Genomic DNA, 12,305 nt, shown 5'->3' with positions numbered 1-12,305 from the left:
TATTCGACCACAACATGTAAGTAAGGTAGGTACGGGCGGTGCTTAAAAAAAAGTTTTCGTTTTTGACACACTGCGCAGCACACAAAACATTATATTATTATAGCAATTGTCATTAATTTTAACGAATAGCTGCCGGATGGTTTCTGTATAATTTTGTGCCTGGAAAATTAGCGTCAACGAAAAAGACGTGTTGACTGCCACATAAATATCCTACGTGATTACGCTGCGCTTGAACTATGACACGCTAATAAGCGCAATCAATTATTGAACGGACCGTGGTCAACGACGATGTCGGGAGCGGGGAACGTGTATATATCGTCCGCGGCTCGAGAGCTCAAAGAACACATATACACACGACACACCATAATATTATAATGTGCTCCAACTGTTCCAAGGAGAACGTTCTAGACTCTGGTATCTAGAAAGAAAAAGAATACCGCCTTCTAAATATATGGATATATATCATACTTACGGCGAGCGCATGCATAAAACGTATATTTTATAAACAGCTAACGGTAAACACTTGACGAGAGGTTAGGCCCGGCGGTTCACCATATTATAGGCGAAATACATACACATTAATAATATTATTAATTATTATTCTATTATTGTTTTATTCCTAAAAAATGGGATTCACTCCTAACAATATTACCACCTATGTATAGCATACATTAGCGTCTAAAATAGTTATCAAAATAACAAATGAAATATTATATATTTTAGAGTACCTATAACGCATTCGAATTACAGAAAAAAAACTTTATCATAATATTATATTATATTGTATAATGATAATTTACGTTACGCACGCGTTTTAAATTTATCAGTTTATCACCTAATAATATTATAATATTATATAGCAAGATATGAATATCACTTCAGGCGTGTTTGTTTTTAGTTTTATTAGTACGAAACAATCGCAAAAATTTGTATGGATTATTAATATATAATATCATAACATAACACGTTTGTATGAAATAGTTAAGTATTGAATGTTCAGTGTTCACGTATTGTGTTACTACTTTAACTTTCTAAATATTGAATTTCCAGAAATTTAACTTTTAAAATTAAAATTGCATAAAAGTTCTTTCTCCTGAGAAATAAGAATGCATACTAATTATTATTGCTGGCTTCTGTGCACGTGTATTTATACAACAAATTATAGATCAAACGTTTATTAGTCATCTAATAATAGCAGGCTTACAAATTACAACTACTATCCTAGTAATAATATGATTAAATACGGTAATGGCTTAGACAAAAAATAAAACAATTATAAATTATTAGGTACACGAATAAACAAATTATTATAGTTCAGCACTTGTGAAATTTGTTTACAATTTCAAAAAAAATTATTAACAATAAAAAATCATGCTAATGTCTTAAAAACAAAATTAAATGAAAAGCGAAATACTAAATATAGTTTAACATTACACATTTCTATGTATAAATTATTTTCACTTGTGGCAATTTTATATTATATAAGTTGACTTAGAGACATCTATCATTTGCTTCTTTTTTTTTTATATATACCTAGTAAATAAATAGCAGGGTCTAATAAAAATCATATTTGTGTAATAAAATTAATTATTTCCAAAGTGTTATTTTGAATATTTCAAGATTCATGTGAGCTAAAGTATATTTATGTATTATATAGCTTTTAGTGATTTTTCTGAACTATTCTGCAGAAAGAAAAATGTATCAGAAAAAATTATTTGATCAGTTAAATGTGCGTATTATACCAATATATTATTGTTTCTTTTATTATATTATATTGTCTAGTTATTTTATTTGTATTAAATTTACTATATTATACGATTTATAAAAAAAAATAATGAGCAACGTTTTCCGACAGCAGATACCGAGCATCCTTCAAATAAACACCCAACATCCAGACCCGTCGTTAGATTTTTTCCGCCCTAAAATGAAAATTGTAAAGCCGAACTTTTCTTAAATTTGTATGCCCCCCTAAAGCAACACATGACTTGCTTGTGCCCTAGTGACGGGCCTGATAACAACTCCCACTTTGGCGAAAGGTACAGATACACCGATGATCTGTATACAAATATTTTGACAATCTGTCGAGTAATCACTTATAATGATTACGTACAGTCACATACCGATAAATGTGTTAACGTATTGCTCCTTATCTTGCCTCAAAGGACGGATGGACGGCGGAACAAGGGAATTGACGCCAAAAATAGAGAATTGTTTTTTGGAAGTGCAAATCCCTTCAACTACGCCACCTACAGTCTTGGTCAAATAGACAGTGTCATAATTTTGTCAGTGCGTGTGCCCCACCCGTTTTAATATCAACCATATACAAAAAATACCAAATCCTACGATTTCTGGCTATTTTCTAATGAGCTTAAATCAGTAAGTTTTTATTTGATTTGCGTTACCAATAGTAATATAGTTACACAATATAGTTCAAAGACGGCTGTGGGTCGGATAAAATGTTTACACATAAATAGTTTGTTCAATTCTCGAATACGTGACCTTGAGAACCCTCCGAACATTTAGAGGGAGGTAATTGAGTAATATTATTTTCCGATCACATTCCCCATCACTTATAACTTATACATGTAGAGAATCATTCAGAAATATTTTAACTTTTAATGTTGTAGCTTATCAGTTTTACGTTATATTACAGTATACCTATTATAGAATAATATGTTATCTTTAACCAGAAAATACATAGGTACACTAATCATAAAAAAAAATCATTAAAAACCAATAACTTCACTTGGCAATCATTTATATTATATAGGACATAGGTACACTGATTCAGGCTTTTCGTATATGTATTTCTATATATAATAATTTACTATTACGATTTTAAGTATAATATTAGAATACAAAATTTCGTGCAAACGTGTAATTATTATATTATAGACGTGGGTGAGATATTAATTATATTATTTTGTGTAATTGAATGGCTGAGGAAAATGTTTGATAGTTTTTACTTTAATATTATTAATTAACAGTTTATTAGCTAAATATTATTCAATATTTTCACACACATAACTTAGCCCCGACCTAACTCTTTTTACGATATTTAGAATTCATTAACCATAAAAAGTAATCTTTTTCATTGCATACACTTAAATAAATTCTACGCAAGAATTCATATACATGCTAGTTTCTCAAACTTTAAAATTACAAAAAAAAATCGACAAATGAAACAACCATAAATATCATTTATTCACGATTGGAAATTAAATGAGTTTCACGATAACATAGTTTACCTAATGGCTAATATAATAATTATAAGTTATAGCAAACGTTCCGGGTCAGTGAAAAGTGTTAAATGTCACACGACCTTCGTTCAGCCTCTAAAGTCTAAGAAATATAATATAGAATCGTGTTAGGTTACATAACAAAATTCGTTTATTATTATTTTTGTTAAAATTGACTATTCGACCTCAATGGTCAGCTCGTATCCGTTGACCCCTGGTCAACAATGTGTGCACTAATATGTATGTACTTCATCCAACCATAGTATATTATATTATATTATACCATTGTTTTGGCCCGGCCCCAAACACCCGTGTCCGGAATATAATATCGTCATAACGAGGAGGCGAGAAAAGGTTAGGCTACTAAAAAAAAAATGAATTAAAATTGTAGTAAAAAAATGCGTATGTAGGTCTCCACACATGTAAGCACAATATGAATTAGTCACACCTATACAATATATGTATGGTCGCGTAATCGGAGAGCGTGGCAATAAATCAATAATATATATTATATATTATATTACCTACAATAAACAAGTACGTCGGCCGTATACCAAATGTGGTTCGCGTCTAAATAGCTACCATGTTAAGTGGAATGCGATAGTTCGTCATTCACTGTATATTTACTGAAGAGGTTATAGGCGCAGAATGGGAAAAAAAAAAACGCTCTGATTTCGAGCTCTTGTGTTCAAATAGTTTCACGTATGTTGTCAACGATCCGCTAATAATACACTTTCACAAAATTACCATTATACTTCGATTAAATAATAATACATATCATGGTTTTTGAAAACTACCGATTTAAAAACGTCGTTAAAAATATAATACATTTTTTTGGAAATGGTAAAATTGTAGTTTTCAGTATTTATAAGTTTATGTAGGTACTTACAGTGTTATACGATTTTCAGTTAAATAGCCTGTATATCGGTTTTTATTTTAATAATTTAATGTAAGTATTTGTTTAAAATTTCTTAAAATGCTCTACATTTTTAAGAACTATTATTATATAGGACTTCTAACGTTGTATTATTATTTTATGACCCTGTAACCCATAATTTAAATGTTAAATAAATTACACATACAATTACGTTCGTGAAGTGAATATAAATAAACATTCGCTTACATCTGTTTTTTTATTTTTATTTATTATTTTTTTTTTTAATTTATAAAATATAGCGGTTTACTTTGTTTTATTACCACATGATGTCTACGTTACAATTTCGAATTTTTTTTAATGTGTTTATATTATATTGATCATTTAAATAAACCTTAAATTGATTTGTCAAACTAATTTGAATAACAAAAAATACATCTTTTTTTTTATTAATAGCTAAAATAACACTAAATATTTTAAATAAATAATAACTAAGTGCATAATATAGTAATAGCGTGTTATTAATTATCATAAATTAAACGTTCTTTCTTTAATATGGTGACATTTTTTATCATAATTTCTGTTTATTATATAGGTATTTGTATTTTTTGTTACGCTTGAAATATAAAAATACTTTATTAATCCAATGTTATATTTTATTCATTTTCGGGGTTTGGAGAGAACTTAAGATTAGTACTCTTTGATGGCTATCTAGAAAAACAACAAATTGTGTTTTTAGACTATACAAAATATTTTACGAGTTATTATAATTTCGGTCTAATTTATTTATATTTTATATCTTTATTGCCATTTAAAACCTTTAAGCTGGTCAAGACTCTTCTGGTCTTCAAATTAATCTAAACTCAATCATGCTAATTAAACGATAAGTTTATTTTATTAAAATAATTCTAGTATAATATTTTATTATATTATTTAAACAGTTATACCGATGCTATAGGTGTAAATAGATATTATTGTTATAAAAAGAAAACTTTTTTGCGCAGGAAAAAAATTATAGTAATGACAAATAAATCGTAATAAATAAAAAAAATTGGCATTAAAAATGTTAGCTGACAATAAATTCGTATAGGTACAGCAAGGACATCATAACTGCAACAATTTTACTAAAAATATCCTGTGACTTTGTTTCAAAAAGCATAAAGATCCTAATTAGACAACATTCAACAGTTATATTATTCAATTAATAGGTACTTACATTATTTTTTTTAATTCTTTTACGCTATTTGACCAAGTGGAATCTTATTTACACTTTATGGTTAACGAGGTAATGTTAATTTTCCTACTGTAATTATTATTTAAAACCAAAATATGTAGTTTTAATTTTGTTACGCTTTTACTAATATAGGTACTTAAAATGTATGGATAAAGCATTTACAACTGTACTTAGTTTCTTCATATTTTCAAAACAAAGGAGAGAAATATACAAACATAGAATATTATATGTCAATCTCTTTTTTGTTGATATTTTACTGAATTTACGTTGTAAATGGTAATATTTACCATTGTGGATCAATATAATAATTATTATAAATGTAAACCGTGTAATTAGGTAGTTTGTGTGTTAACAACACATTTTTCCATTTCAAAATTAAAAAATCTCATAAAATAGTAATATATATAGTACATAATATTTCATAGTTTTTTTGTATATGAATCAACCAAAATAAAATAATCTATTGTCCACATGCCGCTCTTAGCTGGAGCCGTGGTCGAGACTGTATATGGGCATAGATATGCATTTATATTAATGATAATTGATAATATTTCGTCCAGTACGTAATTAAAAACGGCAGTAGCTAACTTGATAGTTGATAGAAAAAATGACATCAAATTAAATATTTATTGCCGTTTATCAGCGGACCAGTTCAGCCAGTGTGACAGGCTGTGTGTGAGTATATTCGTAAGTCTATATATAATATAAGTATGTAATCCAGTTTCACCTGTGCTCAAAAAAATCCCTACTCTTTCCATCTTCTTTTTTTCCCTTCATCATTATTATACTTTATACCATAGGTATAGCCGTATAGGTACTTCTTTTTTCCATTACAAATCCCCGCTGTGTAGCGGCGCTCTGATTTGCTGACGGGTTTTTTCTTGTAGACCAGTTGTAATGTTGTACTATAATAATGATAGGGTTTCATAAATAGCTTATCTCAGATGACCAACGATATGATTTAATTTTTTTATTTTAACGTAGTTGACCTCTAAGCATAAAATTTAAATCGATTTCTCAATTTTTTTTTATCCATTTAAAGAAATGTCCTATAATAGAAAACATCCCAAAAACCGCGTTTCTTATAATAAATATACGAAATCTCGACGTTGCCCTCTTCTCTGAAATGCAACACTACTTTCACTGAAATAAATTAACGTCGGTATTCAAATTTATTTTACTCGTTCCGCTCGTTTACCCATCCAGAGTTTATAAAAAGAGCAATGATGGTTTTTTTTAAACTGCTGATTTATTAGCGAACATCATTTCTTAGTACACACATAAATGTGTATTTATTTTTGACCGTGAACATCTCATTAGATTCCCTCGGGGTTAGTTAGAGATCAAATCATCATACTAAACACAACTAATTAAAGACATTCCGAAGAAATACAGAGTGGTACATAAATCGTCATTTATCATGAGTAATATTAAGGTTGTACTGGTATGCACACACAGATAAACGAAAAAGTACTTATATTTTGTTTATAGGATGAAAAAAAAACGAACTTCGACTAAAACGAGTCCACAAAATGTGTAGGTATAGTGGTATACGAACATAATTAGAGACGTACTATTCGCGGTTACCTTGACTGCGATGAACATGCGTTATTATACGGTTCACGTGACTGTGGAATATTGCAAAACCAGAACTTATAATATATATTATTATTATTCAAATATATTTTGAACACCTCAACACATCTCTATAGTAGGTAATCGAAAAATAAAATTCACCTAATTAATTGCGGATTTAATAATATATCATTATTAAACATATAAGTGACACTAGATCTAAACTTTATATCCCAATGTTAAAATGCCCATATGTTACTCATTGACAAGCAATGCCATTCTCAGAGTAGGTAATATCATTGTTTCCAGAAATGGTCAGACATGAATTAGATTTTGTCACCGATCACGATTCATTATTATTCTATACGACACTTCACATTCAAGACATTTATTGTGTAACAAATTATCTGTTAGAAAATATTGTCATTGAATTACGGACGAACATTTTTTAACTAACAGCATATTAATAATAAAGATATGGACTAAGCTTAGTGAAAAAGTTTGGAGACAATAACATCGTTAGAAAAATATATTGATATTTTTTTGGTCATAACAGAGATTTTAATTTTTAAAAGAATATTTGAAGATTTAAAATATTATTTTTACCGCCAAAATACCACAACATACATTCACATTTAGTAACTATAATACACTACTGAGCAAATATTATAATATGTGTACTTTGAGAATACACAAAGAAGTTTTTGTTTATAATTATTATTACTTATCAGATATTATATTATATTATTCCATCTTTTAATCAAAACAAATAGGTAATAAAAAAGGTTATGCTACTAGTATAAGTATACTATACGGTACTCAGATTATTACATGGTTACATATTTATTACTTATTACACACATATATATATATATTATTATAGTTTATGTTTAACAGGTAATTTTAAATATTTATAAAAAGTAATAAAATAGTAAAATGAAAAAAAAATAAAGTTTTATATGGCACATCTACTTATAAATTCACTTGTATATAAGCCCCACATTTTTTTAGGTAGGTATGCACTTTTTAAAGTCCAATTTAATTTCATCAACATTTATCGTAGGTTATAAATTATAATATACAATAATTACTCTAATTCAGAGTTTTGCGTCACATGTAAGGGATATATCGATAAGAACCGGGTCGATTGGGTCATGTGTCACACGGGTGATGGTCTAAAAAGTCTTCGGGTCAAGGATTGCAGAGTGCTCGTGCGTTCGCCTATCCGATATGATATTTTTTCCTATTATTTCATACTCACTCCCGGAGACCATAAAGGTCAAAATTAAATTATGCAATTCTCTATCGAGGAAACTATTTAAAACAATTTAGTTATCTGTTCACGACCTACTGCCTCTGAGAATTCACAAACCCCAACACGGACGTAAGTCATTGTAGTATTTGTTTAGAAACGCAAATACGAAATTCTTATAGGTTATATATATATAATTTCATTAAAAGAATATTAACATATAACACGTACGTAATATATTAAAACAGAATATAGGTATGTTTTAAATAATATGTCAATATTATATTATTATCTGTGTCTTCAACATAATAATATGTTGTAATTAAATATTAATACATTATATTGATCTTTATAAAACTTTACAACTTGTTTAATATTGACGAATTAGAAATTATTAATCAAAAAAATTATGCCTAAGACCCTTCCCTCCACCCAATACCATGGTTCATATCGCAAGCAGTTAATCGTAATTTTTCATCTTTTGGGAAAACGACCATCGATATCAGACCATTGTTTAATAGACACACACATTAAATAATATAATTTCTAGCTACTATTATACTATACTCTCCTCGTGTAAAATGATAACCGAATTCACTGGTCAAATAGAAAACATACACATGATATCTAGTTAATGGGATTGAAAGGCCATTGAACTTATGACCCTATCCTATTCATAATAGAACAACCGGGACTTTAGATAACAAATGTCGGGTTTTGAAACGCTCGAGTGCTTTATCAAAGTTTAATTATTCCAAATGAAAAAAACCTGTTGTAAAATTTAGATTTATATCGTCTATTACTTTACAAACTTTTAATGTAGGTACCTACGATTGTCAATTCAAGTATAAGTACTTTGCTGACTTCAATAATTATAATTATTTATACGATGAACTTACATAGGTATATAAGCGATTTGTTTGCGCCCTTTTATTATGCCTTTTTACGGCTTACATTAAATTTCAAACGGTTATAAGGTTAACTTAAATACCGGTAGCAATAAATAGCTTAATTCAAAACTCGAAGTTGTAAAATATTTACTACTACCTAGCAGATTTTTCTATTACTTAGGTCACAGGTTTTGACAATTAGGTACTTCATTTGGTGCAATATAATTATTACACTACTGATATCGTGAAAACTGAAATTACACAATATTAAGCCCGAGTTCGGAGTTTGATTGACATTTAATTATTTTGATCAATTGCTTAGACCATATGACAAACACGCCGTGTATAAAGACGAAACGCCAGATCTAACGAATAAGAACAATCAATTGTGAAATACGAAGTGATTCTCATATTATTATTATTATTGTAATACAATTAATACATTAAATTATATTATTACCTGAATAACACCATGGAGGCCAAACGACTGGGCTGGATGCGTCCAAATCCCGCATCATGTTATCACCGGCATGATAGTCTTCGGTACACTTGATAAAAACAAGAACACTTTTTTTTAGAAAAAAAACACGGTTTATATATTATTTTAAAAACAAAAACGCGCGTTATCTTCTTTAGATGTGTGAACGTGTTAAGTAATCACTGCATAGAGAGAGAAACACCAGAAACCGAATTCGAGCCGATCATAATATTGTCTTATTATGATGAGGATAAACGTCCTCAAAACTCTTTTCCCGTTTCGATATCGACACGCGAAGAGATGATAATGTTAACCGTCATAAAAATATATGAATCGTTGTGATATCAATGTAAACCAAAGTCTTCCGATGATAACGAAAAAAAAAAATTTTAAAACGTTTCAGGAGCTGATGTTGTTATTATTATCGAGGAAAAAAATCGGAAAAAAAAACAACGGAAAAACACGAGCGCGACGGACATGCGTATGAAGCGACAGACTGCGCGCGCGTCTTGTCGCGGACGAACTGGAGCGCGGCAAGGACGTTTGACCGTTGACGACGCGCGCGCCGGCAGACACGAGAGCAGAGGCGGCAGTAGCGACACACACACACACACACACACACACACGCATACACGCACACACGGCCGGCGGCGGCACCTGTACGAGAGCAAACAAGTGCGCTTGCGCATCGGCGGCGGCAGCGGTCATCAGGTGGTAATAATCATCGTCGTCGCGGTCGCCGCTGCCGGTACCGCGCGAGCGGCCCTCCCCGCCGTGGCACGCCACCCGGTAACCCGACCGCCGAAGTCCACCAAGTACCGGTTACCGCGCGCGGTAACAACAAAAGTACGTACTACAATATATTACTATAATGTTTATACCTGCCGTGTAGTAGGCAAATCATTATTATACGACGCGTCATTCATAAAATACCCGATTTCTTTATATTTTAGGTAGATAATATTATACATGTAATAATGATAGATACCTACCTATATTATAGTATTATAATAATATTATATTATTATGGTTAGCGGAAAACACGCCCTAGTGCTGTGGCGCGAGTTATCGTACAAGCATGTGTTGTTTTCTCTTGAGTGCCAGATAAAATAGTATATAATCGAATTATCACTCGCTCAAGTACCTCATATATAAACACGTAGGTACTACACCTGTAAATAACATAGTATAATACCGTTTAGACGATAATCAGATACCTATAACAAATTTTATTTGCATAATAATTCGGGCAGTGCTACGTCACATAATTAAACGTTCTGTCTTGCGTTCCTTTGAAAAAATTTGAAAAGGAAACTCTTTATTCTTAGTGTCCGACATGGCCGCAGGATAACTCACCAAGCAAGCTCGCCCCATATTTTTTTCTTTTAATAAAATAAATATACACTTTTTAGGTATTATTAATTATATCTAATTACCTTCTTAAGATCTTATTTTCAAAACTAGTTTTTACAATTTATTTATGAATGATAATAGTCCTAATATAATTTATAAGTTGTATATATAAATATAATATACATTTATATACCTACATATTGATTCTATATTATGGATAATTTCCCTCTATATAATCTGTTAATAACTAATATACGTGCATTTTCGTCGTTATGATATTATTATTAGTTGCGTCTTATAATTCTTGATATAAGCAAAAATAACTGTAATTTTTTTTCGCAATTATATTATAGGTACAATTCAATGGAATTTAAAAAAAAAAATGTATGACGTAAAATCATTAAAAATAATGTTTCTAACACTGTAACCGCACGATATAATAGGTTAATAATAATATAAGAAGTACACATAGATATATTATATTATCTTAATATTGTTCATTATGTGTTCAAAGTACAATAATATGTAGATACTCAATACTTTCCAGGACGGATCTGAGAGGGGGATCTTATGGATTTGAAAAATTTACTAAATTATAGTTATTATAGTTATCTATAAGTTATATTATAGATATGCACATACAAATGACACACTGTAGTCTTATAATCGCGTGTGCAATGCAAACAATTATTTGATATTTGAATACATAATATTATATAGTATTTCATACAATATACAACATTATGTATGGACCATATAAACTGAAGATAATATCAAAAAATATATCATATATATCATAAATAATTTTATTCAATACTGGCCGATATCTAGAGATGTCATTATACGTTTAAAAATGTTTTCAATGTTTTAAATTAAGTACGTCAGTTTCATTTTCAAAACTATGTTTATACTTCTATTTCGTTTTTAATTTTTGTTGAAGTTTTAAATATTTTAACTCAATTATATCTATGTATATTTTAAATTTTCCATTTATTTATTATTACCTATTAACATTTTTGATTAACAATCAAACCATATTGTAACAAATTTAAAATGTTCAACAATACCTACCTAACTCTTAATTTTGGTATTAATATTGGATATTTATTAACATTTTATGCAGAGAAGAATAATTTCTAATTACTAATTACACCATACAATATGATATACGATATTCCATATAATATACCATACGATATTCTCAACTAAACAATATACTTATATAATTTTAATGTAAATCATTACCTTTTTTTTTTATTTTAAATAATAATTTATTATCAAAACAACGAAATCACATACAGTGTAACAATGTAACAATACATTATTAATTAATCTACCTCATTAAGCAATGCTTGTGGCGAGGTAGATGAGTTGATAGTGTCAATCGAATATTTAAAAAACAAAGAAAAT

The 12,305-nt window shown here is 29.3% G+C and overlaps 1 protein-coding gene across 1 annotated transcript in view; it reads right to left on the bottom strand.

Moving 5' to 3' along the window:
* Positions 1 to 10,127, bottom strand: part of LOC100575204 — a 44,694-nt gene extending 34,567 nt beyond the window's left edge. The window contains exon 1 of the mRNA XM_003246113.4: positions 9,525 to 10,127. Coding sequence (XP_003246161.1) covers positions 9,525 to 9,582 — 58 coding nt within the window. The 5' untranslated portion in view covers positions 9,583 to 10,127. The remainder of the gene's footprint in view (positions 1 to 9,524) is intronic.
* Positions 10,128 to 12,305: the final 2,178 nt, after the last annotated feature.

The sequence above is a fragment of the Acyrthosiphon pisum genome, chromosome A3 (genome assembly GCF_005508785.2).
Source record: "Acyrthosiphon pisum isolate AL4f chromosome A3, pea_aphid_22Mar2018_4r6ur, whole genome shotgun sequence".
In the NCBI taxonomy this organism is placed as follows: domain Eukaryota; kingdom Metazoa; phylum Arthropoda; class Insecta; order Hemiptera; family Aphididae; genus Acyrthosiphon; species Acyrthosiphon pisum.
Note: the sequence above shows the minus strand (reverse complement) of the source record. Positions and strands in the feature narration are given on the sequence as shown.